Here is a 27,804-nt window from a genome sequence, read left to right as displayed (position 1 = left end):
AATGAATGAATGAATGAATATTAATTAATACATTATGCTGTTTTGTGGCTTATAATTTGTCCAAAAAAGTATCAAAATTTAAGCAAATGTTACATATTTTTGCCTAAATTAAGCATTAAAAATTGCTAATTTAACACCAATACAAATACAAGACTTTAAAAAGAATTTAATATTCTATATTATGTTAAAAAAAACCACAGAATGGCACAAAATTAACTGTAATCACATTGATGTCAAACTATTCTCTCCCTAATATACCGATGATGTGACTACCACCTTTTCTTGAGCTTGATGATATCATTTTACGCCTCGAAAAAAAAAAAAAAAAGATGACATTTGCAGTAGAGGACAATTCCTCTACAGAGTGTGAAGAAAAGACCATCAGATTCCTTATTGATTGTGGATTAAAGGTGAGGATTTTCAGCAGCACACAGAGATTATCTAACTCATTTAACAATAACTTTGCGATAGTTTGTGTCACTAAAAAAAGGGGGGGGGGGCAGCAAAGCGCTAACACTTACATCAATCAATGGCTGCAGCATGTCTGTATGTTCTCCTCCTCTGGCGTCCAGTGCAACAGCGACTGAAGCAAAGGGACGACTGGCCATTTGTTGACGCTCCCTCATGAGTTGCTGGGGGAAGAGAAAAAAAAAAACCTTACAAGATTATGTCACAGAACCATATAAAATTAAATAAATTAAGTTTAAAAAGCATGGAAACAATGCTCTAACTAAACCATAAAGAAGATGAGGCGTTAATTTGAAATAATATGTTGATTTCTTGACTAAATGGTCATTTATTTTCATTTGTTTTGATTTGAATGATTCTGGTTTCTTTAGGATTCTTTGCTTCGATTCAAGTTCTTAAACATTCTCGTGTCTGATGCTTTTTAGAGTCGTAAAAAAGGTTTCAAACATGCGGCCCGCGGGCCAAATGTGGCCCGCAGGACACTACTTTGAGGCCCCGGCCTTGATATGAAAGTTTAATGTTTGATATGGATGCTGTATGGTATCATGTACCCAGAAAAAATTATTACGTTTGATTCATGTTCATGTTAAAGGTTAAATAACTGTTAATAGTTATCCTCCCTATCCGTGTGGAAGTGGTAAGTTTTTGGTGATTTAAGTTGAAAGGAAATAACTTGAAGGCTACCGTTTAGGTCGCTAGCTCTCTAGTTTGCGAGTTAGCATGTGTCTCAAGACCCTGCAGTTGCGCAATATGTTGTAAATAAAAAGAGTATAAATGTGACTATAGTCGTGTTTTGTCATGTCTACAGGGCTCTAATAATGCTTTGTTCATTTTAATGTGAAAAAAATAATTTGTCTACCCACCAACTATATGTGGTTTCTTAAGTTTTTATTATTATTATTTATTTATTTATTACTGATTGATTGATTTTCTTTATTCTTGATTTGTTTATTTATTTTTCATCTTATTTTGTGCAGAAAAATAAAAATGAAGATATTTGAGAACAGTGGAATGTTTTATCAGAGCTTTTATTTAGAAAATCGGAACCAAAGCACTGAAAAAGTTTGTATATTTTTCTGTTTTTAATAAATGCGTTCTTTGTTTTTTGTTTTTTTTTGGAAAACCTGATGCGGCCCAGCCTTGCCCAGACCCTAGCTCCAGTGGCCCCCAGGTAAATTGAATTTGAGACCCCTGTACTAGAGTATAAGTCGCATTTTTTGCAAGTACTTTATTTTCCTAACTACTTGACCAAAACAGACATTACGTCATCTTGGAAGGCAAATTCTATCATTAATAAAAGAATAGAGAACAGGTTGAATAGATGTAAGATATGCTAACACAACGCTTATTCAGCTACACAAAAATAAACAAACAGAAAAGTTGTCTAGTCTTTATGTAACAATAAGTTTATTAATTTATAAGTCGCTCTGGAGTATACGTTGCAGGAACAGCCAACCTATGAAAAAAAGTGAGACTTATAGTCCGGAAAATACGGTAATTATTTACTTTGTCGATGAGTCTGAAGCTTGTTGTTTCGATGAATCGAGTAATCCGTTGTGTGACTTTACAGATATCGTTACTATATAGAATATTTCAAGTGGTGACCCGTTTGCGTTGCTGACTTTGCCCAGAAAATAGCTTTTCTTCACGCCAAACTAATCAATACAGTAAAAGAACAAACGGCACACTTTTTATCCACAGTGTTGTGTCTAATCAATAACTAAACAGGCCACCGTATTAGCGGCAAGGACATCGCTGATTGATTATTGGATTTGTGATGAGCTCAAATGCGTTGGCGTGATGACTAATAAGATTAATTACGCGGATCAAGAAGCTTTGACAGAAGAGTCTTCGTTTTTTGTGAGCTCAATTATTGTATTTGAGTATTAAAGAGGACCACTTTTTTTTACATATAAATGTTGTATTATCATATTAAACTATGCTGAAATATCAGATAATGAGCATTTTGCGCATTTAATGAGCATTTTGCGAATGTGGGTATCGGCAGTAGTCCGGAAGTCCTCAGGAGGGCTTGGTAAGTGTGACCAATCACTGCAGAGTGGTGATTATGTCCGGATGTGCACGGGGCGGAATTAAGTAAAACAGACCATTTTGGAAAAGCAAGGAATAGGTGCAGATTCTGGGAGATCTAGAAAGCTTTGAGTGGCTTGTCATCTGTAGCTGGACGCAGGCTTGCGACAAAAACAAAAATCTAGCTTTGATGCTGGAATTTAGTCCTACTGGCAATATACAACGTTTTGTGTGTATGTAGCTTTGATGCTAATAAGATGCATTGTCTCCAAGAAGCGTGTATTGTGCACATGTGACACATCACTGTCCAACGTCATACATGTCACATGTCACATACAACAACGTAATATGAAGGAATCGGACAGGATGACACAAGCATTAGCAACGTTAGCATAACTACAGTATATGACCTACAGCGCTAACATTATACTCACAATTTAACAGCAACATCATGCTAACTTTGCCTATTTGTTATCCTCATGAGGGTCGCGGGGGGTGCTGGAGCCTATCCCAGCTGTCTTCAGGCGAGAGGCGGGGTACACCCTGGACTGGTGGCCAGCCAATCACAGGCACATATAGACAAACAAGCCTATTTGGTAAAAGATATAGCTAACATTTCTGTACTTGACTGGCAGATCGTTGGCAGAGCCTTATTTTAAGATGTGTAGCGAAGCCTGCTTTTTTTTTTTTTTTTTTTTAAAGTGGTGACTCTATACACAATATTAAATATATAGTAATAATATAAAAAGAGGACACAAACATGAGCAACACTGACATAGTTACACTCACATGCTAACAGCAACATTATGCTAGGTTAGCCTCCAAAAAACACAAAAAACACCAAACTTTCAGGTCTCATGTCTGCAGCTGATTGACAAAAATGACAGCTTTTTCTCATATTTGGTGTTCATAAACAAACATATGCAATTTAGCACCATATACTGCAGGGGGTCTCAAACTCAATTTACTTGGGGGCCACTGGAGCGCATTTTTTAAAAACAAAAAAATGTAAAAAACTTCCAATTTTCTACAAGAAAAGCTCTGATAAAACATTCCACTGTTCTCAAATATCTTAATTTTTATTTTTCTATACAAAATAAGATGAAAAATAAATAAACAAATCAAGAATAAAGAAAATCAATCAGTAATAAATAAATATAATAATAATAATAAAAACTTAAGAAACCACATATAGTTGGTGGGTAGACAAATTATTTTTTTCAGATTAAAATGAACAAAGCATTATTAGAGCCCTGTAGACATGACAAAACACGACTATAGTCACATTTATACTTTTTATTTACAACATATTGCGCAACTGCAGGGTCTTGAGACACATGCTAACTCGCAAACTAGAGAGCTAGCGACCTAAACGGTAGCCTTCAAGTTATTTCCTTTCAACTTAAATAGCCAAAAAACTTACCACTTCCACACGGATAGGGAGGATAACTATTAACAGTTATTTAACCTTTAACATGAACATGAATCAAAAGTAATAATTTTTTCTGGGTACATGATACCATACAGCATCCATATCAAACTTGCGCGGGCCGCACTAACATTAAACTTTCATATCAAGGCGTGGGCCTCAAACTAGTGTCCTGCGTGCCACATTTGGCCCGCGGGCCGCATGTTTGAGACCCATAATATACTGAAATATATATATATTGTTTAAAACATCATTAAAAAGTCACTTTTGCATCGTAAGAGACCTTTAATCGATTTTAAAAAAGCGTCAAGAACTATATAGTTCTAGTTATGTTAAAGTTTTAAAAGACAAAAGTCAAAAGTGAGTCAAAGACATCTTCCACATGAACTTGAAATCGATTTCTCTTGTCCTTTTAAAACTTTTAAGTCGCATAGTTGTACGTCTTGTCCATTAAAACATCTTACAGCAACATCACACCGATAAATATAAGCTGCTGGGCAAGCGAAGGTCAAAAAATGAGAACGTTTGCCCTTCTCGGACAGATAAAGCAAGATGTAGGTGCCTGCAGGCATTGTAGGAATGTGTTATTGTTTTTTTTTTTGTAATTTTCAACACAAAAGCTTCAAATCCAACAACATCCATCCTAAATGTCAGATAGCGGCAATGTTATTTATCATGCTGGGGGGTTAATTTAGGACGCTATGGCAACAAGCTATGCGGAAAATACTCAGGGAATACAATCACGGCAATAACAGAAAGATTCCAGGAATGAATAGATTAAGTAAATGACAAAAAAAAGGGGGTCTCAGAGTGAAGATTGTTTAAAAAAAAAAAAAAAAAAAAGCCAATTAATAATAAGCGATTTGGTCAAGAACACAAGCTGGTGCCTTTCACACAGGCGATAAGGTTGGCCACGTATTACATTAATATGCCGCTTGATTAATTTGGCAAAGAGAGAGCATGAATTATCTGTCCGCTGAATAACAGTATCGCCTTCCTTTAATAAAAGGCAGGAAGTGTCAACCCGCCTCTGAGCCAGGCACCTTAGCAGGTCACTTTGTCCTTTTTTTCCTGCCGTCATTGTTGTGCACAGCCCCCACCCCCCCCGTGTGTACTGGCCTGCATGTTCAAAAATAAAACCACAATCAAAATTAATCAATCAAATTTAGGCTAAAAATGGAAATGGCGTCACACCCCTGAAAAAAAAACACACCCCTGTTTTGAAAATATATTAAAAAAATTACCCTTGAATGTACATATGATGCCATCGCTCCATTAAATACATAAATACAATGAATAAAGAAAAAATCATTCATTTTGCTGGTGCTGGAGCCTATCCCAGCTGTCTTAGGGTGAGAGGCGGGGTACACCCTGGACTGGTGGCCAGCCAATCACAGGGCACATATAAGACAAACAACCATTCACACTCACATTCATACCTATGGACAATTTGGAGTCGCTAATTAACCTAGCATGTTTTTGGAATGCACGGGGAGAACATGCAAACTCCACACAGAGGGTGGAATTGAACTCGGGTCTCCTAGCTGTGTGGCCTGCGTGCTAACCACTTTTTTCACCATGCAGCCATAAAGAAAAATATTTTCTAATAAAAATAAATAAAACAGAAATTTCCATGGTCAGGCTGGTTAGCACACAGGCCACACAGCAAGAAGACCCAGGTTCGATTCCCCCTCTCTGTGTGGAGTTTGCATGTTCTCCCCGTGCATGCGTGGATTTTCTCCGGGTACTCCGGTTTCCTCCCACATTCCAAAAACATGCTAGGTTAATTAGCGACTCCAAATTATCCATAGGTATGAATGTGAGTGTGAATGGTTGTTTGTCTATATGTGCCCTGTGATTAGCTGGCGATTGTGATTTCCCCGCCTCTTGCGCCAAAGACGGCTGGGATAGGCTCCAGCATAGCATGCCCGCGACCCCTTGTGAGGATAAGGTTGATTTTGACCCCAACCATTACTCACCAATCGTACTAATTAACTAAGTAACCTTCACGTCACTAAATTGGGAACAGTAAACCGGCTTGAGAAAGTGAAGAGAAGGGCAGCAAGAACGCGATCCAAACACATCCAAACATTTTAATGACAGCAGACCATCTGCGGTCATAATGGTAATTATTATAGTTTATATTCATATATCAGCTTCCTACCATTCTCAATGTCAATATAAACAAACTAGACCGACACTAAACACTCGCCAATGTTCCTGGAACGTGCCATTGAATTAGCTGCTATAATTACTGTACTTACTTCTCGCCGCCGTGAAGCCCAGCAGGTCTGCTTGATCTTCCACACCACCGCTGCCACCAGGAGAAGCGACAGGAAACAACTAAGAAAGTGAAAATAATATCCGTGGATTAAAATGCAAATTTGTTTTAATGTTAAAATTAGCATTAGCATACATTTGTAATATTATACAGATATATAAAACACTTACAGTAAGTATTAATTAGAATAATAATGCTTTTGGTTAGCGTGCAGACCACACAGTTAGGAGACCAGGGTTCAATTCCACCCCTCGGCCATCTCTGCATGTTCTCCCCGTGCATGCGTGGGTTTTCTCCGGATATTCCGGTTTCCTCCCACATTCCGAAAACATGCTAGGTTAATTAGCGACTCCAAATTGTCCATAGGTATGAATGTGAGTGTGAATGGTTGTTTGTCTGTATGTGCCCTGTGATTGGCTGGCCACCAGTTTGAGATATACCCCACCTCTCGCCATAAGACAGCTGGGATAGGCTCCAGCATGCCCGCAACCCTCGTGAGGATAAGCGGAAGTAAATGAATGAATGAATGTATTGCAGTATTTGATTTGACTAATAATAGGCTATAGTCAACCACAAGACAGCGATCAATTAATTAATTTATGAATTTTTGAAAGTTAATGACTGTATTATGGACTGAGTGGTTAGTGCGCAGGCCACACAGCTAGGAGACCTGAGTTCGATTCCACCCTCGGCCATCTTTGGCTGGGTTTTCTCCGGGTACTCCGGTTTCCTCCCACATTCCAAAAACATGCTAGGTTAATTAGCGACTCCAAATTGTCCATAGGTATGAATGTGAGTGTGAATGGTTGTTTGTCTATATGTGCCCTGTGATTGGCTGGCTGGGATAGGCTCCAGCACCCCCTGCGACCCTAAGGACCCTGAGGATAAGCAGTAGAAAATGAATGAATGAAAGCTATTTTTTTTTTTGCATTGTGCCTTTTTGCTCTGTTTTTCCCATTTCTGCTGTTTTTAGTGGTTAAAAATCAAGAAAATTGTATTTAAATTTTATAAAAATTGTATTTAAATTTATTTAAATTTTATTTTAAAAAATAAAATAAAAAAATAAAGTAAAGTAAATGTCTTTATTACTAACATTGTTCATAATGATAGCTGCTAAAAATAAAGATACAGTATGTAACATTTTTCGCATTAACCAAATTCCCACAGATTAAGACCCACATGCTGAAAAAGTTATTGTCCAAATATTGAAGTCATATTAAGTTTTTAATTAATTCCCCCCCTAATTAACGGTATTATTTTTGACCTCAGATGCTCCTCCGTCAAATAAAAATGCTCTTGGCGCCATAAAAGTATAAATACAAGAATGGAATTGGTGCGTCATTAACAACGTGATGCGTCTACATTCATTTCTAACCTAGAAGAGAACATGAGCCTGTTCTCCGTGTGGAACAACAAAGATAATGAAGCGCATCCTGTAATATGAACAAACTTCTGTGAGGCGTAATAATCTCCTTTCACATAACCGACTCGGACCTGATGAACCTACGACAAGCATTTGTTTGATATTTAAACCCGAGTCAGATATCAGTCGGATATACGGCGGCGGCCCTGCTGGGCGTAGCTGTTGCGAGGACCGGAGGAAACGGCGTTACGTGGAAGATGGCTGTGTGAAACGTGATAGCACTGGCAATGGCGAGAAGCCGGGGAGGTATAAGAGAAAAGGTGAAAGCTGCTTTAGGCGACGGGAAACATCAAACGGCGCAAGGTTTACAGCGTGGGAATGATTTAGCACGACTTTGAAGATAAGTGTTGGTGATATTTAACTTTAGGAGGGCATAAAAATCCCTTGTTTTGATGTTAAATCATCATCTTTCATAAACAACCTTCACAAAAAGTACACTGACAGTCAATAGAAAACTTTGAGGTACAAATGTATGCATATTTCTACTTGTATACTTTGTGGATTTATTGTTGTCTCCGTCATTTGAGGATTGGTTTTGGAGGCCTATATAAAGGCCCGAAAAAAAGGGCCAGTACTGTTAGTCCAGTGAACGGCATCATGCCACGTCTATCACGTGAACGTTTGCTAGATCCGGCTGTAGCATCTAAGACTAACCATTTGACACGGTTACAGATCAATTTGTGCTGTGATTTAGAAAATATATATATATATATATATATATATATTAAATATACAAACTTTTTTATTGACAGTCCCTCAGTTGAAACAACTAGCATTACAGCGGCACGAGGAAGGAACCAAATATCCAACATCCAAAGTGAAACTAACTTCGCCACGGTACATCCCAGACATGTCTGCACGGTGGTCGTGTGTTTTCTTGTTCTTGCAGGTGGCAGGAGTTGAGTACCAACACGATTTTATGCGCATTACCAGCTAATATTATCCCATCTTCAAAATACAATGGATCAGCAGTCGACCCCGGAACATCCATAGTGTAAACAATAACATTTAATTTATTTTAATTTAATTTTAATTCTATTTATTTTAATTTTGTTTTATTTTATTTTAGTTTTATTTTATTTTTATTTTAGTTTTGTTTTAATTTTGTTTTATTTTATTTTAGTTTTATTGGTGGTGTTGTCATAGGAATGCATTACCAGCTAATATTATCCAATCGATCAGCAGTCGACCCCGGAACATCCATAGTGTAAACAATAACATTTAATTTATTTTTATTTATTTTTATTTAATTTTATTTAATTTTAATTCTATTTAATTTTAATTTTGTTTTATTTTATTTTAGTTTTATTTTAGTTCAGTTTTAATTTTGTTTTATTTTATTTTAGTTTTATTGGTGGTGTTGTCATAGGAATGCATTACCAGCTAATATTATCCAATCTTCAAAATACAATGGATCAGCAGTCGACCCCGAAACATCCATAGTGTAAACAGTAACATTTATTTTTAATTTTATTTAATTTTATTTAATGTTATTTCATTTTAATTTAGTTTTATTTTATTTTAGTTTTATTTTTGTTTTAATTTTGTTTTATTTTATTTTAGTTTTATTGGTGGTGTTGTCATAGGAATGCATGAGTGCCGCCGGCACTGAGGAGCTACGGTTCATTTAATCATCCATTTTAAGTCATTTTTCCAGCTTTAAACACAATCAGTTGATGTTTAAATCTTCCGTGTGACGTAAGCTCTGTCCTTCCGCAAGTTTTCTTTCCAAGAGTCCCTGAATTCAAACTGTAATTTGATCAGATGGAGGCAGGCGATAAGTGACTGGGGAAACGGCTTCTGCAAGATGGGGTTTTTTTTTTGGCGTGATGGACAGGTGCTTTAGGCAAACGGCTGACAAGCTACACACATAATATGTTACAGGACAGCAGAAGCTGAAACGAGCACCGAGCAACCAAAACCACACAATGGCTGAGGTCGGTGACTATCATGTTATGCGACAATAAGAATGTTTTTTTCATCTTTAATGTGATCAGGTTTGACAGCATATTTACATTGCAGCTGCCTGGAGCATTTAGATTTACCGTCAAGGCACCTTCAAAGACCAAATATGTACCAGTATATTGCAAATGTTGATCTGAAATCGGAGGAGATTGTCAATGCCAATCTAGCAAGTGAGTTAGAATTTGACCTCTACAGTTTTCCAGCAGGACGACGCTTTATCCAGACAGGATATGCACAAGTTTTGTGTATATTTTTGTGCCCATTTCTGCCCCCGCGACCCGACCTCAGTATACTATGTACTATGGTATACTATGCTAGCCCAACTAATATTAACTGCATCACTATAGTAGCAGTAATTGAAAGAAAAGTAGGCCTACAAGGTCAAAAAGCAGAACTAAGATTGACAATATTTCAGATTATTGAAGTTGTGATGCTAGCTGAAACACATAATAAAACACCACTTAAAGTTGTATTATGTGGAGGAAAAAAATGGCAATATAGGCTGCACGGTGGACAAGTGGTTAGCATTTCAACTCGTGTTACTCACCTGAAAAATGTCACAAAGAACTGGACAAGATCCATGATGCTGTTGTGTTGGGAAAAGGCGATCTATTTAAAGAAAAGGGGGGGGGGGGGAGCTGATTAGTGTTTGACTTTTGAAATTCACGCTAAGGAATCCAATGTTTATACATGTCTTTGTTTCAGTAATAATGCATCAGAGGTATATTTCTGCTTTTATTAGACGCGCGGGATGGAGGCGAGGCAGCTGAACTCTAACTGACAGGCCACATCACAGTGACACGTCATTAGCTACTGTAGAGGCTTCAGAGGCATTCTGCCCCTGAAAGCATTTAGCTAGACACAGACACACAATGTCAACAGCCGCCCCAGTCCCCTTCAGGGCCAACGCATGGGGGTGGGGGGGGGGGGGTGGGGGGTCCGGGGAGTGGACTGTGCACAAGTTGTGTTATTAAGAGATTTATATGTTGTGGAGAAGAAGAGATACAGAAGGTGGACAATTTTTGTACATCGGAGGGACATTACATGTTAGCCAGAGGTAGCAGAGATGAGGATGCTGAGGTTCTCATTGGGAGTGACCAGGATGGATAGGATCAGGAACATTACATGTTAGTCGGAGGTAGCAGAGATGAGGATGCTGAGGTTCTCATTGGGAGTGACCAGGATGGATAGGATCAGGAACGAGTACATCAGAGGGCCATTACATGTTAGCCGGATGGTAGCAGAGATGAGGATGCTGAGGTTCTCATTGGGAGTGACCAGGATGGATAGGATCAGGAACATTACATGTTAGTCGGAGGTAGCAGAGATGAGGATGCTGAGGTTCTCATTGGGAGTGACCATAATGGATAGGATCAGGAACGAGTACATCAGAGGGACATTACATGTTAGCCGGATGGTAGCAGAGATGAGGATGCTGAGGTTCTCATTGGGAGTGACCATGATGGATAGGATCAGGAACGAGTACATCAGAGGGACATTACATGTTAGACGGAGGTAGCAGAGATGAGGATGCTGAGGTTCTCATTGGGAGTGACCATGATGGATAGGATCAGGAACGAGTACATCAGAGGGACATTACATGTTAGACGGAGGTAGCAGAGATGAGGATGCTGAGGTTCTCATTGGGAGTGACCATGATGGATAGGATCAGGAACGAGTACATCAGAGGGACATTACATGCTAGCCGGATGGTAGCAGAGATGAGGATGCTGAGGTTCTCATTGGGAGTGACCAGGATGGATAGGATCAGGAACGAGTACATCAGAGGAACATTACATGTTAGTCAGAGGTAGCAGAGATGAGGATGCTGAGGTTCTCATTGGGAGTGACCACGATAGATAGGATTAGGAACGAGTACATCAGAGGGACATTACATGTTAGATGGAGGTAGCAGAGATGAGGATGCTGAGGTTCTCATTGGGAGTGACCATGATGGATAGGATCAGGAACGAGTACATCAGAGGAACATTACATGTTAGTCAGAGGTAGCAGAGATGAGGATGCTGAGGTTCTCATTGGGAGTGACCATGATGGATAGGATCAGGAACGAGTACATCAGAGGGACATTACATGTTAGATGGAGGTAGCAGAGATGAGGATGCTGAGGTTCTCATTGGAAGTGACCAGGATGGATAGGATCAGGAACGAGTACATCAGAGGAACATTACATGTTAGTCAGAGGTAGCAGAGATGAGGATGCTGAGGTTCTCATTGGAAGTGACCAGGATGGATAGGATCAGGAACGAGTACATCAGAGGAACATTACATGTTAGTCAGAGGTAGCAGAGATGAGGATGCTGAGGTTCTCATTGGTAGTGACCATGATGGATAGGATCAGGAACGAGTACATCAGAGGAACATTACATGTTACCCGGAGGTAGCAGAGGGCGCCACAAATTATGACTAAACTTTTCAATGCTTACAAGTTAAAAAAAAAATGGAGTCGCTGAGATGAGACGAGATGTGCAGTGACATAGCTAATACGGCTCAATAGTGCACAATGATGTGTTGTTGACTTCCTAATAAGGGGGGGGGGACGTTTGGATCTAGCGCCAGTGCTCCTTTTCTACCCTCCACATAATACAGGGGGTCAAAGTAATATGTTTCGGGTTAATTTAATTCCAAGTCATCTATCCCGGCAGGTCAATAGAATCATTTAAAAAAAAACATTAAAAGCATTCAGAGATACTGCAGGCGGACTTTTCTTTAAGTGGAACGTAATTTCACTGACAACACAACTTTAAAAAGCAAACTGTGTGTTTAGCTTGTCAAAAAAAATAAAATAAAATAAAGACATGCGAAGCATGCGAAGGAAAAGAGGACAACTGATTCCCGAAGCGACCTAAACGACTCAGGCGGGTCCATAAATAAGCGATTGTGTGCCGGGAAATTTAATAGAAAACTATTATTGGAGCACCTCTATAGATGAGCTGACCCTAAAGATATTACCACATTGGTTCCACTAATCTAACATGTGGGACACAGGGACGCAACAAATACACTAATCAATACCACGGAATCAAACCTGTGCAAGACCTCATGAGCGATCAAGGGAATACTACTACACTTTCTTGTGCTCTACCAGTTCTTTTGAATGTGTGAAACCTCTTAAAAGCACCTAGTTTGCAACTAATATAAGCCAGAGTTATTATTGTTATTATTTTTCACATGAAGCAATGCATAAATATGTATTTCCTGTTTCCCATACTTACCTGGATTTTGATGGGCCATGAGAAGTTACTGACGTAGACGTAAAAGGTTATGTTGGGGTTGCTTCTGAAGGTGAACTTTTCAGACGAGAAGCTGTCGCGGTATTCCTTGATGTTGCTCTTGGACACGATGGGCACTTCCTCGCCAGAGATGGTTCCAGCTGTTAGGGGGCAAAGGCTCCATGTTAGATGATGAATTATGCAAGCAGGGAAGCTTGAAAGAGTATTGTTGATATTGTGTATATACACAATTCAAAATATATAAAAATATATATAAATAACAAAATAAATTTGTAAAAAAAATATAAATCGCCATGACTCGTGACAAGAGGCGACGCACATTGGTCATCTCATCAAAAATCGTGATGTCTCGTTCACAGATGATACAAAAACAATCATTGTTGTAGTAAAAATGGCGCCCATTTTGTTTTGTGGCGTTATCCAAGATGGCGGCGTACATAAACGACAACATTTCGAAAGCAAACCAATGCAAAATTTTAGCAAAACTTTTGGACGCTAATCGAATAATATGCTAACCGAGGAACCAATGTGAATTTTAGGGACTGTTTTTTCCACTTTTTTGACCTATAAATATTGTTATTATATTCTCATGTTAATAAGAGGTTGGATAATTTGTAGGTGAGCCCTAAATGAGGTTTAGGATGCTCGGTTTTACAGTGTTTTTTTTTTTTTTTTCATAACACCGAGGTCTAATGACATCAATGCGATCCGGACTTCCTTATATGGGCTGCCGAATGCCTGCACTCAGTAAATGTATACAGAAGTCCTCAGGAGCGCTTGTGCATGTGATCAATCACAGCGGCGGTGCAATGTAAATTAAACTTAAAATTAAGGAGGTCACTGCAGAAAGAGGTGCACAATCTGGAAGATCTAGAAAGCATGTTATGTTATTTGCTCTATAGGAGTCTACTACTCAATACAAAGCGCCAAAAATTAGCATAATCGGTCCGCTTTAACTAAACTGTACTAATTTTTTAAGGCTGATATGACGGCATAGCGTAGCCGTGGCATCGAATGATTTTGTTTTGTGGCATTATCCAAGATGGCGGCGTACATAAATGACAACATTTCGAAATGCAAAATTTTAGCAAAACTTTTGGATGCTAACTGAATAATATGCTAACCGAGGAACCACTGTGCCGCAATGTAAATTAAATGGAAGAAGGAGGTCACTGCAGAAAGAGGTGCACGATCTGGAAGATCTAGAAAGCATGTTATGTTATTTGCTCTATAGGAGTCTACTACTCAATACAAAGCGCCGAAAATTAGCATAATAAGTCCGCTTTAACTAAACTGTACTAATTTTTTAAGGCTGATATGACGGCATAACGTAGCCGTGGCATCGAAAGATTATGTTTTGTGGCATTATCCAAGATGGCGGCGCACACAAACGTCAACATTTCGAAATGCAAAATTTTAGCAAAACTTTTGGATGCTAACTGAATAATATGCTAACCGAGGAGCCACTGTGCCGCAATGTAAATTAAACGCAAGAAGGCAGTCACTGCAGAAAGAGGTGCACGATCTGGAAGATCTAGAAAGTATGTTATGTTATTTGCTCTATAGGAGTCTACTACTCAATACAAAGCGCCGAAAATTTGCATAATCGGTCCGCTTTAACTAAACTGTACTGACTTTTTAAGGCTGATATGACGGCATAGCGTAGCCGTGGCATCGAATTATTTTGTTTTGTGGCATTATCCAAGATGGCGGCGCACACAAACGTCAACATTTCGAAATGCAAAATTTTAGCAAAACTTTTGGACGCTAACTGAATAATATGCTAACCGAGGAACCACTGTGCCGCAATGTAAATTAAACGGAAGAAGGAGGTCACTGCAGAAAGAGGTGCACGATCTGGAAGATCTAGAAAGAATAATATGCTAACCGAGGAACCACTGTGCCGCAATAAAAATGGTTGATGGCATTTTACGGACTGCTTGTGCATGTGACCAATCACAGCCGAGTGGGCCGACGGTGCAATGTAAATTAAACGGAAGAAGGAGGTCACTGCAGAAAGAGGTGCACGATCTGGAAGATCTAGAAAGCATGTTATGTTATTTGCTCTATAGGAGTCTACTACTCAATACAAAGCGCCAAAAATTTGCATAATCGGTCCGCTTTAACTAAACTGTACTGACTTTTTACGACTGATATGAAAACATACTACCAAGTTACATATGTCGTCCGTGACGGCAAAATTTAAAAAATCATTTTTCAACCATCAGCCATCCTTTTTTACACATATTTAAATATTCCAAGTCATTTCATATTGCCGCGTGTGTCAATGGCCTCAAGTCATTGACATTCCAACCCACGTCTTGAAAACAAAAGACGAGAAAATGACAGCTAGAGTGCGGCGACATGAGCATGTTTATCTTAATTGAAATCACCCTCCTCCTCCCCCCCCCCCCCACCGCCACCCAAAGGCGCTTAAGGTTCTTGTCAACTGTGACGAGCCCCCCCCCCCACTACACCCCCTGTTCCTTTAGAGACACAATATCTTTGCCGGGGAAAAGGTAGACCTAACTTATAATATTAATAATAACCACAAAGAATCCGTAAAGGTTAAAGTGGTTACATGGGAGCACCGCGGGTTAACGTGTTTTCGCAACGGGGGTGGGAAATGTCAGTTGTTGTACGGCCACGCAGGAAGTGGCGAAAGTTCGGAGATAAACAAACAAGGACCGGATGGCCGCAGTGTCCTTGGGGTGTCTTTCCGCAGGGGGGGGACTTATAATAGCCGTTGCATATTCCACACAATCTCACTAAATGCTAACGTCTTCGTATGCTAGTTTTTTTTGTAGGGAGTTGCAAAAATGTTTGAATATCTAATATGAATTTTGTCATCACAGCAACATCGTTAGGCCTTGATAAAAGATGCCCTGCTGTGTCATCGCTTGCTTGCTAGCTAGCTACTGCAGCAGTATGTTTTAACAAGGATACAAAAACGCTACAGTACAATCAAACTCTGCCAGGAAGAACTTGAACTTGAACTTTTGGTCACTACCTAAATCTCATCACTATAAGTGAGAGTAAGAAAATAGATTGACTAGTAAATTGAGATGGAATATTTTTGTATACGGGACATATAGCATTTAAGCATAGCATGCTAGCAACCAACTAGTAAGCTTCAATGTATTTCTTCTAAACTTAGGAAACAAAGTGGAGGGGAAAAAAGGACAAAGTAAGAAGCCAAAAATATACCACTTCCACACTGAATGAGAGGAGGACTTTTTTTCACTATGTCATGTGACGTCATGGCTGACTCCATGTTGTATGAAGTGTCATGTTTCATCAATGATGATGATGAAATAACACCTTTTATTATTATTCTTTGTTTACAACTCATTGCAAAGATACGGGACATATAGCATTTAAACATAGCATGCTAGCAACCAACTAGTAAGCTTCAATGTATTTCTTCTAAACTTAGGAAACAAAGTGGAGGGGGAAAAAGGACAAAGTAAGAAGCCAAAAATATACCACTTCCACACAGAATGAGAGGAGGACTTCTTTTCACTATGTCATGTGACTTCATGGCTGACTCCATGTTGTATGAAGTGTCATGTTTCATCAATGATGATAAAATAACACCTTTTATTATTATTATTCTTTGTTTACAACACATTACTCAAATGTAATGCTCAGGCGACGGGATAATTGCAGGGATACGGGGCATATAGCATTTAAACATAGCATGCTAGCAAGCTTCAATGTATTTCTTCTGAACTTAGGAAACAAAGTGGAGGGAAAAAGGACAAAGTAAGAAGCCAAAAATATACCACTTCCACACTGAATGAGAGGAGGAAATTTTTTTCACTATGTCATGTGACGTCATGGCTGACTCCATGCTGTATGAAGTGTCATGTTTCATCAATGATGATAAAATAACACCTTTTATTATTATTATTCTTTGTTTACAACACATTACTCAAATGTAATGCTCAGGCGACGGGATAGTTGCAGGGATACGGGACGTATAGCATTTAAACATAGCATGCTAGCAAGCTTCAAAGTATTTCTTCTGAACTTAGGAAACAAAGTGGAGGGAAAATGGACAAAGTAAGAAGCCAAAAATATACCACTTCCACACAGAATGAGAGGAGGAAATTTTTTTCACTATGTCATGTGACGTCATGGCTGACTCCATGCTGTATGAAATGTCATGTTTCATCAATGAAACATTACTCACGGCTGGTTAAAGTAATAGTACATATAACTTATTATGGACTACGAATGGTCCATAAGTCAGATGTTGGAACCGAAATGTGACACGGGACGACCTTTTGAACACCTCCCCCACTTGCGGCACAATAATCACAGATCATAAGCGATAACACGTACCTGTGGATCCCACAGACCAAGTGATATTGAGGTTGAAGTTGTTGGATGCATTGATGGACATGTCCAAGTTCTTGTTGGCCTTTAAGTGACAGAAGAAAAAAACACACAAAAAAAAATTTAAATCAATAACTTTATGAGGTTAGCTTATGACTCAGCACATATTATGAAAAAGAGTAATGACACACGGTCGTTAAAGATGGTGACTTGGGATTTGTCACAGCTGACTCAGTGTAATATCTGTTACCAAGGTTACCATCATGCATGACCCGTCAATTACTTTACTTATGAAACATACCTGCTCAGGTGACGCCATGAAATTGATGGCCGTGTAGTGGTTATCATCTTCCTGGATGAGGCTAAAGGTGAACTGGTAGTCGATCAGCAGATTGTCTATTAAGGAGATGAAGAAAACATAGAAAAATATGTTGGAAAATACACAATACTAGTAACTAAGACGACTTATTTTGGAGGGAAATGCGTCCCATCAAAACAAACTTCCAAGCGACGAGTCTGACTAATGACAAGTCAAATGCAAAAATGGATGTAATCAAATCCAGCGGCTGCAATCAGGAAGTCCAATTTTCTCATCAAAGCTGAGTGCCGAGACGACGCAAACAAGCCACAAAATTCTCAGCAATGATTCCAAAAACATGTTGGCACCATTCCTACTTTAGTTTCAAATAGAGTCAATTATTTGGGATTTCTTTTTGTCATTTTTACATTTTACATTTTGTCATTTTGAATATTTTGTAATTTCTTGTCATCATTCCTTTTTTAGTTTCAAATAGAGTAAATTATTTTGTATTTCTTTTTGTCATTTTTACATTTTACATTTTGTATTTCTTTTGTAATTTCTACAAAATTATACAATTTTGTAAAAACAAATACATTTTACAATTTTTTTATACAAAATGTATTCAAAATGTATAAAAAAAATGCATAAAAAATGTATTACTTTTTTAATTTTGTAAAAAGAAATATAAAATTATTTAATAATTAAAAAATGATTGTAATTTAATTTTAAAAAAATATTTGTGTCATGATTCTTTTTGTAATTTTTTATATTTTGTCATTTCTACAAAATTATACAATTTTGTAAAAAGAAATACATTTTACAAATGTTTTAAATATTTTTTTTATAAAAATTTATAAAAAATGTATACAAAATTTATTAAAATAAATATAAAAAAATTACAAAATTTTACAATTTTGTAAAGAGAAATACAAAATAATTTCATAATTAAAAAAAATAATTTTAATTAAATTTAAGAAATATTTGTGTCATTCTTTTTGTAATTTTTAATATTTTGTAATTTCTACAAATTATAAAATGTTGTAAAAAGAAATACATTTTACAAATTTTTTTTTAAAAAAATTATAAAACATTTATAAAAAAATAACAATTTCATACATAATTTTCATAAAAATTTTTTTATAAATTTGTAAAAAGAAATACAAAATAATTTAAAAATTAAAAAATAATTTGAATTTAATTAAAAAAAATATTTGTGTCATTATTAGGAACAACATTTCAGCTTTTTCTCTTTTCCCCCCCATTTTATTTCTACAATGCGCCACAGGACAACTTGCTGTCCACAAATGGCCCCCGAACCGCACTTTGGACACCACTGCGTTACAGCACTGTATAATTTATATTTCAGCAATTTGCAACCGTTGCTGTTCTTATGATCGTGACATTTCCCAGCAAATATGCAAACACGCCGCGTGTCCTATTTAAAGCGGTCCCCCAGCGTACGTGAAATGTCACGTGAACGCGCATTTAAGGTTCAACGTTTCAGAGCGGAAACCTGCGGACAACAAGCTCAGACAACAATGACATTGAGTATTTCAGTGGATATTACATCTGTACTGCAATACACGGGCTACTCCATTGATGTTTTAGTCAAGTCGTAGTAAAAATGGCTGCTGATGAAAATGAGTGTTGTTTTTCAAGCCTAACAGAGCTCAAGAGTGTCAGTGATGCAGAGAGGTTAAAACAGGCTCCGGGCATGACGTTCCTGTCTTCTCACTGAGTTTGGTGTCACGCTATGACATTTGAAAAAGGGGACAAAAGCTTGGACAAAGCTCTTGTCGTCCGGAGTGGGGTGTGACATAGTGGGGGTGGGTGGGTGAGGACGTGGGGTTACCGTGAAGGGTAAAAGCGGCCATGTTTTACATGTAGAGATGCAGGTATCACCTTGATAAAAGTCTCCCTTTAAACTGGGGAAAGGCAAATACTAATACTAATATTATATACTGGAGGACTGGCTTGTGTGATGAACACAATACATGACATGGAACTACTGACACACAGATTGAGGACTGAAGAAGATGTGTGGAGAAAAATGGCTGAAATGGACATGGACAAAAATCAAGGAAATGACTCAAATTGCACCATGACAGGGAATGTGGGTTAGCCAAATTGTGTGCCGTGTACGTCCAGTGTCCTCTTTTTTGTTTTGAGTTGTGTTTGTATTGCTGTTGACGTTTTGTTTAAAAAAATATATAAAAATAAAAAATAAGTCTCCTAATAAAAAAGTGTCCTTGCACTGGACAAGCAAGTCACACAAAGTATTTTTTTTTAATGAGAAGTGGAATCAAAAATAAAAAAAGAAAAGAGGTAGAAAAATAAAGAATAAAAGAAAGAAAAAGAGAAAAAGAGAAGGAGCAGAGAAAAAAAGAACAAATAGAAGAAAAAAAGATAAAAAGAAGAGAAAAAAAATAAAGAGAAAAGAACAAGGAAGAAAAAAGAGAGGAAGAAAAAAGAGAAGAAAAAAGAGAAAAAAAAGAGAAAGAAGAAATAAAAGAAAGAAAAAGAAGAAGAGAGTAAGAAAGAAGAAGAAAGAGATGAAAAAGGAAAGAGAAAAAGAAAAAAAAAGTACAAAAATAAATAAGAGAAAAGAGAAAAAAAGAGAAAAAAGAGAAAAAAGAAAGAAAAAGAATAAAGAAGAGAGTAAGAAAGAGAGAAGAGAGAGAAAAGAAAAGAAAAAAGAACTAATAGAAGAAAAAAAAGTTAAAAAAGAGAAAAGAACAAGGAAGAAAAAAAGGAAGGAAGAAAAAAGAGAAGAAAAAAGAGAAAAAAAAGAGAAAGAAGAAATAAAAGAAAGAAAAAGAAGAAGAGAGTAAGAAAGAAGAAGAAAGAGATGAAAAAGGAAAGAGAAAAAGAAGAAAAAAGTACAAAAAGAAATAAGAGAAAAGAGAAAAAAGAGAAAAAAAAGAAAAAAGAAAAAGAATAAAGAGAGTAAGAAAGAGAGAAGAGAGAGAAAAGAAAAAAGAAAAAAGAACTAATAGAAGAAAAAAAAGTTAAAAAAGAGAAAGAAAAAAAAGAAAAGAACAAGGAAGAAAAAAGAGAGGAAGGAAGAAAAAAGAGAGAAGAAAATAGAGAAAAAAAGAGAAAGAAGAAATAAAAGAAAGAAAAAGAAGAAAGTACGAAAGAAGAAGAAAGAGTTAAAAAAGGGAAAAGAGAAAAGAAAAAAGTACAAAAAGAAATAAGAGAAAAGAGAAAAAGAAAAAAGAGAAGAAAAAAAAGAAAGAAAAAGAATAAAGAAGAGAGTAAGAAAGAGAGAAAAGAGAAAAGAAAAGAAGAAAAAAAGAAAAAAGAACTAATAGAAGAAAAAAAAGATAAAAAGAAGAGAAAGGAAAAAAAGAGACAAGAACAAGGAAGAAAAAAAGAGAGGAAGAAAAAAAGAGAAAAAAAAAGAAGAAAAAAAGAAAGAAAAAGAAGAAAGCAAGAAAGAGACAAAAAGGGAAAAGAGAAAAAGAAGGAAAAAGTAAAGAAAGGAAAAAGAGATTTAAACTCCTTTACCGTCACTCACCTTTTAAATTATTATTATTATTATTTTTTATAGCCACTAAGTATTTCTACATGAATGAAGGAGTAGGCGGTCCACGGTGGAGAACTTGTCCTCCTCTGTCCTCTTGATTAGCTCAATCACTCACTCCTTCTGATGCACTTGACATTTTCACGACAAGTCATTCTGTCGCTGAACAAGCACCGCCAACCGCCGGGGTGCTAAGGACGCTCCATCTGCCTCGGGGGGGGGGGGGGGGGGGGCGAAAGGGGAAGCAAAAACGCACGAGTACATGTATATGTCTGATACTCACAATAACATGTCCCCCTGAGTGGGTTGCCAAGGTAACGGTTTTCTGAGTCACACCTGAATGTGGAAAAGAGCAGACAGAAGCAGATGAGAAATTAGACATGCTTTTTTTTTTTTTTCTAAATCAACAAACAATGTATGGCAGGGGTCTCAAACACGCGGCCCGCGGGCCAAATGTGGTCCGCAGGACACTAATTTGAGGCCCCCGCCTTGATATGAAAGTTTAATGTTTTGATATGGATGCTGTATGGTATCATGTACCCAGAAAAAATTATTACGTTTGATTCATGTTCATGTTAAAGGTTAAATAACTGTTAATAGTTATCCTCCCTATCCATGTGGAAGTGGTAAGTTTTTGGTTATTTAAGTTGAAAGGAAATAACTTGGAGGCTACCGTTTAGGTCGCTAGCGCTCTAGTTTGCGAGTTAGCATGTGTCTCAAGACACTGCAGTTGCGCAATATGTTGTAAATAAAAACTGTTCATTGTTATCCTCCCTATCCGTGTGGAAGTGGTAAGTTTTTGGCTATTTAAGTTTAAAGGAAATAACATTGAAGGCTACCGTTTAGGTCGCTAGCTCTCTAGTTTGCGAGTTAGCATGTGTCTCAAGACCCTGCAGTTGCGCAATATGTTGTAAATAAAAAGAGTATAAATGTGACTATAGTCGTGTTTTGTCATGTCTACAGGGCTCTAATAATGCTTTGTTCATTTTAATCTGAAAAAAAATAATTTGTCTACCCACCAACTATATGTGGTTTCTTAAGTTTTTATTATTTGCCGTTTTATTATTATTATTATATTTATTTATTACTGATTGATTTTCTTTATTCTTGATTTGTTTATTTATTTTTCATCTTATTTTGTGTAGAAAAATAAAAAGTAAGATATTTGAGAACAGTGGAATGTTTTATCAGAGCTTTTATTGTAGAAAATCAGAACCAAAGCAAAGTTTATTAATTTTTCTGTTTTTAATAAATTTTTCATAATAATATTTTTTTTTTTTTTTTTTTTTTTTTTTTAAACCTGATGCGGCCCAGTCTCACCCAGACCCTAGCTCCAGCGGCCCCCAAGTAAATTGACTTTGAGACCCCTGATGTATGGTGATGACACAGGGTTAAAAGCCTTAAAGTCCTTAAAGTGGGAAAAATGTATGTAAATCATCATCATCATCCTAATACATTTAAAGCCATCTGCCAATCCAGGTGATTTATTCATCACTAATTTACATTTAACAATCAGAGATAAAACAACATGCAAACAAGCCCAAGGCTGCATTAACCGTGTATGGTATTCGGGTTTAATAATTTTGGATGTTGCAGAGTGGGGGAGGGAGGGGGGGGGGGTCGGATTCAATAATCAGAACCCGGGGGCAGACGTATTTCCCGAGCTCAAAGTAGCTGGCTTTCATCTGAGGTTCTGGAGCCGGCTCAAAAGTTCCGATTCCGTAGGGGGAATCTTATAAAAAATCAATGCAGTGGTGCCTTTGAAGTTGCATAATTCATAATTTGTACATAATCTTTCAGTCGTCATACGGAATTCTCACTTTTGGTTAGCATTCAGAGGTAAGTGTTTTGCTTTTTCTTTGGCTTTCCTGTACTTTATTGGCAATTCCGCTACAGAAAGGTGAGATGGCGACCATATAACCAAGAATGTCCTGGCTGCTCGGTACAATATGGCTTCCTAAACAATAACAATGATTCGTTGTTGTTTTTTTTTTTTAACATGTGTTACATTAAAGAACATCACATTCACAAATGGACTGCACAGTGTTTAGCATACAGGCCACACAGTTAGAAGACCCGAGTTCGATTCCACTCTCGGTCATCTCTGTGTGGAGTTTGCATGTTCTCCCCGTGCATGCGTGGATTTTTTACGGGTACTCCGGTTTCCTCCCACATTCCAAAAACATGCTAGGTTAATTAGCGACTCCAAATTGTCCATAGGTATGAATGTGAGTGTGAATGGTTGTTTGTCTATATGTGCCCTGTGATTGGCTGGCCACCAAGAAGACAGCTGGGATAGGCTCCAGCATACCCGTAACCTTCGTGAGGATAAGCGGCATAGAAAATAAATGAATGGTTTAAAAATGGTCTGCACGGCGGAAAAAGTGGTTAGTGCTCAGGTCTCACAGCAAGGAGACCCGAGTTCAATTCCATCTCCGCCATCTCTGTGTGGAGTTTACATGTTCTCCCCGTGCATGCGTGGGTTTTCTCCGGGTACTCCGGTTTCCTCCCACATTCCAAAAACATGCTAGGTTAATTAGCGACTCCAAATTGTCCATAGGTATGAATGTGAGTGTGAATGGTTGTTTGTCTATATGTGCCCTGTGATTGGCTGGCCACCAGTGCATATCAGTGATATCGGTATCGCCATTGGTCGATACTTGCTTTTTTAAAACGCCAATCCCCTCCATCCCTGTGTCAGTGTCAATCACTCACATTTTGTATTTGCTGAACCTTTATGGATAAATATAAGCACTAATATGCTAATAATAAAAATATGCTTTCTGACTGTATATTATTTTTTAGTCATAGCTCATATTTCCAAAATTGATATCTCTTTAAATTTGATGGCGTTATTGTTGTAGTAGAGATTTACACTACTTATTATAAATTAAAAATTATTCATCTGCAATTAAAAGGTGATTAATTAAGTTAACTGTATAAAAAAAATGTGATTAATCACGATTAATTTTTTTTTTTTAAATCAAATGCCCGAATATGAAGACATTAATTTACCAAAACTTGACTGTTTTAAATAAACTAAAACTTGAAATAAACTCGTCCTTGGGAGGACAAGCTACAAAGTGGTACTGACTTAATACATATCCTAGTATTATGATGCAGACATAATTATGACTTAATGGTTTGACTCTAAATGAGCCATAAAATATATTCAAAATGAAGTAATGGTCCTGTTCAAGAACCCTATGCAGCAAACAGACTCTTGAGTTTAGACTAAAAATCGACTTCGCCGCTGATGCATTTAAATTTATCCGTGCTTTGCCAAACTCAGCTTTAAATTCAAGTTGCACTCAAAACCCCAACAATGAGGTAATAATAATCCAGCAATTAACATATGGCCTGTGTGAAATGACTGTAAACTGAAAGGCCAATTCATCTATAAATGGTGCTAATGAGGGTCCTCACCAAGGGGGATTTGGGGGCTAAAAACGGTGTGGTTAAAATAAACGTTCCGGATGGGCAATTATTACTCTCTTCTATTCGCCTCGGAGCCGTTGTTGTTATTTGACAGACGTTGTTGTTTTCGGAGCCTGAGGCATCGTCTTTCTTGACATCTTGCAAATACAGAGATGCCATCTTGAGCGGGCAACGATGGAAAGTGGCGTGACTAAAAAAAAAAAAAAATGGTGGCAAAAAGGGAGAAAGTCACCTGGTCGGCGTAGAAGTGAAGCCGATACGGAGAATGTCATTTGAATCACACTCAAATCACCAGACGGCATCAAACATACTGATTGCTATTGTAAGTATAATGTAACTATATAGCTGAAGTATAATGAGAAGAAACATATGGCGGGGACGTCTAGCTAAGCGTTTACGCACTTAATGGCTGCTCGTTATGATTACGTTGTACACATGTGCACTAGAGCCGCTACAGTAAAAGGAGAAGAGACTATATTATATGGGGAATATGCATTATAACTATACGTCGGCTTCACGCTGGCTTTGTTTTATGACGCATTAGGACGCTAACACAACAATCAAAAGGTCATGGAGGCGATTGTGTGAAGGAGGAGAGAAGGTCCTCAACCAGCCGCCGATGTGAGGAGGTGAAAGTAGTCATCACGAGCGATGAAGAGGACATGGCTCATAGGATGTTCTTTGAAGCATACAGATATCATTACATCAGAAAGAAACATATGTAGGGCCGTACGGTGGGCGAGTGGTTGGCATGTTGTGTGGAGTTTGCATATTCTCGTGCGTGTGTTAGGTTAATTTGTCTATATGTGCCCTGTGATTGGCTGGCCACCAGTCCAGGGTGTACCCCGCCTCCTGCCCGAAAACAGCTGGGATAGGCTCCAGCACCCCCACGACCTTCGTGAGGATAAGAGGTAAAAAAATGAATGAATGATATGGGGCTGCACGGTGGACGAGTGGGTATCTCGTGGCCACGCAGTTAAGAGACCAGAGTTTGATTCCGCATCTCTGTGGAGTTTGCATGTTCTCCCCAGTTTTCTCCGGGTACTCCGGTTTCCTCCCACATTCCAAAAACATGCTAGGTTAATTAGCGACTCCAAATTGTCCATAGGTATGAATGTGAGTGTGAATGGTTGTTTGTCTATATGTGCCCTGTGATTGGCTGGCCACCAGTCCAGGGTGTACCCCGCCTCTGGGATAGGCTCCAGCACCCCCGCGACACTCGTGAAATTACCTGAATGAATAAAAATGTCTGCTGGAATGTAAATACATATACTGCATATATAGCTACAGTACTACAGTAAGAGTATTATGCCGCATCAACCAGACAATACACTACCAATGTATGATGCAGAATATTAACCAACTACTATGCAAGCTCAAAAGACTCAGTAAGTGGTATGAATGTGAGTGTGAATGGTTGTTTGTCTATATGTGCCCTGTGATTGGCTGGCTGGCCACCAGTCCAGGGTGTACCCCGCCTCTCGCCCGAAGACGGCTGGGATAGGCTCCAGCATGCCCCCCCACTGTTTTAAGTTTCACGGCTGGGAAAATGCGTGCTTTCGGAGTATTAAGTGACATGACGGGGTATCATTTTGACACCGTATCTAAGCAGCACATCTAGAAGGTCAAGCACGGCAGCGCTCAGAGTCATCTGCCTGGCTTTTTTAACAAGCAAGGACGGGCGGGGGGGGCGGTGCTTGAGTGCTCTTTCATCACCATGCCAGAAAAGGACGGGAGACACAAACGCCGCCACGAGCTTTTCAACCGTCACACACACACACAGCATCGCTCCCAGGAGGGACGACCCGGCACCCTAGTATTTGTGTGCAGAGTATATAATGCAGTAATGTATAATACAACTCTACCCTGCTGTATCTTAATTTAATCTACACCTGCATGGATGCACACACACACACACACACACACACACACACACAGAAACTTACGCTGTATCTTAATTTGATCGAGGCACACTTGACCCTAAATAACGTCCTTCACGTATGTGCAAACACACGGAAAGAGAAGAGTCGCCGCAGGGAAGAAATATTTACCTCCCCTTCCATTTTGTGCTCATCATTGCAACCCCAGCAAGGAGCCATTGTTCCCCATTCTGCACTAATGTAGCCATGTCTTCATTATCTCCTATTGCAACGTTCCTAATGGCGTCCTAGTGGCTGCGTGTAGTGCATGTATGTGGAAACGCACATGTGGAAAGTAAGCAGCATAAATTTGTACACAAAAATAAGGCAAAAAAAGCTCTCTAGGTCACTAGTCTGTGTGAGTGACAGGAAAAAAAGCTCTGACTCACTTGGCGCCACTTGTATAAAACTTGAGATGTGTATTTTTCAGACTTTTTTTCAGGGGGCCGCTGAATTTGAATTTGAGAAGAAAGTTCTCGAGGTCACTTGTTTGTGTGAGTGACAGGAAAAAAAGCTCACACTCACTTGGCGCCACTTGTTGGTTTGCATGTATAAAACTTGAGATGTGTATTTTTCAGACTTTTTGATAGAACATGAAGTAGGGGGGTGCAGAATTTGTACACAAAAATATGCCAAGAAAGCTCTCTAGGTCATGTGAGTGACGGGAAAAAAAGCTCTGATTCATGTGGCGCCACTTGTTGGTTTGCATGTATAGTGGCTGCCGTATATGCATGTGTAAACACACATGAGGAAAGTAAGCAGCATAAATTTGTACACAAAAAATAAGGCAAGAAAACTCTATGTCACTTGTCTGTGTAAGTGACAGGAAAAAAAGCTCTGACTCACTTGTTGGTTTGCATGTATAAAACTTGAGATGTGTATTTTTCAGACTTTTTGATAGAACCTGAAGTAGGGGGGCGCTGAATTTGTGCACAAAAATATGTCAAGAAAGCTCTCTAGGTCACTTGTGTGTGAGTGACAGGAAAAAAAAGCTCTGACTCACTTGTTGGTTTGCATGTATAAAACTTGAGATGTGTCTTTTTCAGACTTTTTGATAGAACCTGAAGTAGGGGGGCGCTGAATTTGTGCACAAAAATATGTCAAGAAAGCTCTCTAGGTCACTTGTGTGTGAGTGACAGGAAAAAAAGCTCAGACTCACTTGGCGCCACTTGTATAAAACTTGAGATGTGTCTTTTTCAGACTTTTTGATAGAACCTGAAGTAGGGGGGCGCTGAATTTGTACACAAAAATATGGCAATAAAGCTCTCGAGGTCACTTGTCTGTGTGAGTGACAGGAAAAAAAGCTCTGACTCACTTGGCGCCACATGTATAAAACTTGAGATGTGTATTTTTCAGACTTTTTGATAGAACCTGAAGTAGAGGGGCACTGAATTTGTACACAAAAATATGGCAAGAAAGCTCTCGAGGTCA

The 27,804-nt window shown here is 38.3% G+C and overlaps 1 protein-coding gene across 1 annotated transcript in view; it reads right to left on the bottom strand.

Moving 5' to 3' along the window:
* atrnl1b (attractin-like 1b) overlaps nt 1-27,804 on the bottom strand; it is a 63,922-nt gene that overhangs the window by 9,335 nt on the left and 26,783 nt on the right. Inside the window, exons 21-27 of the mRNA XM_058061718.2 lie at nt 21,300-21,352; nt 17,491-17,585; nt 17,196-17,274; nt 12,831-12,988; nt 10,145-10,206; nt 6,193-6,271; nt 522-632 (exon numbers count right to left, since the gene is read on the bottom strand). Coding sequence (XP_057917701.2) covers nt 522-632; nt 6,193-6,271; nt 10,145-10,206; nt 12,831-12,988; nt 17,196-17,274; nt 17,491-17,585; nt 21,300-21,352 — 637 coding nt within the window. The remainder of the gene's footprint in view (nt 1-521; nt 633-6,192; nt 6,272-10,144; nt 10,207-12,830; nt 12,989-17,195; nt 17,275-17,490; nt 17,586-21,299; nt 21,353-27,804) is intronic.

The sequence above is a fragment of the Doryrhamphus excisus genome, unplaced genomic scaffold, assembly GCF_037039965.1.
Source record: "Doryrhamphus excisus strain RoL-2023G ecotype Guam unplaced genomic scaffold, RoL_Dexc_Guam_v1.1 HiC_scaffold_24, whole genome shotgun sequence".
NCBI classification, from domain to species: Eukaryota; Metazoa; Chordata; class Actinopteri; order Syngnathiformes; family Syngnathidae; genus Doryrhamphus; species Doryrhamphus excisus.
Note: the sequence above shows the minus strand (reverse complement) of the source record. Positions and strands in the feature narration are given on the sequence as shown.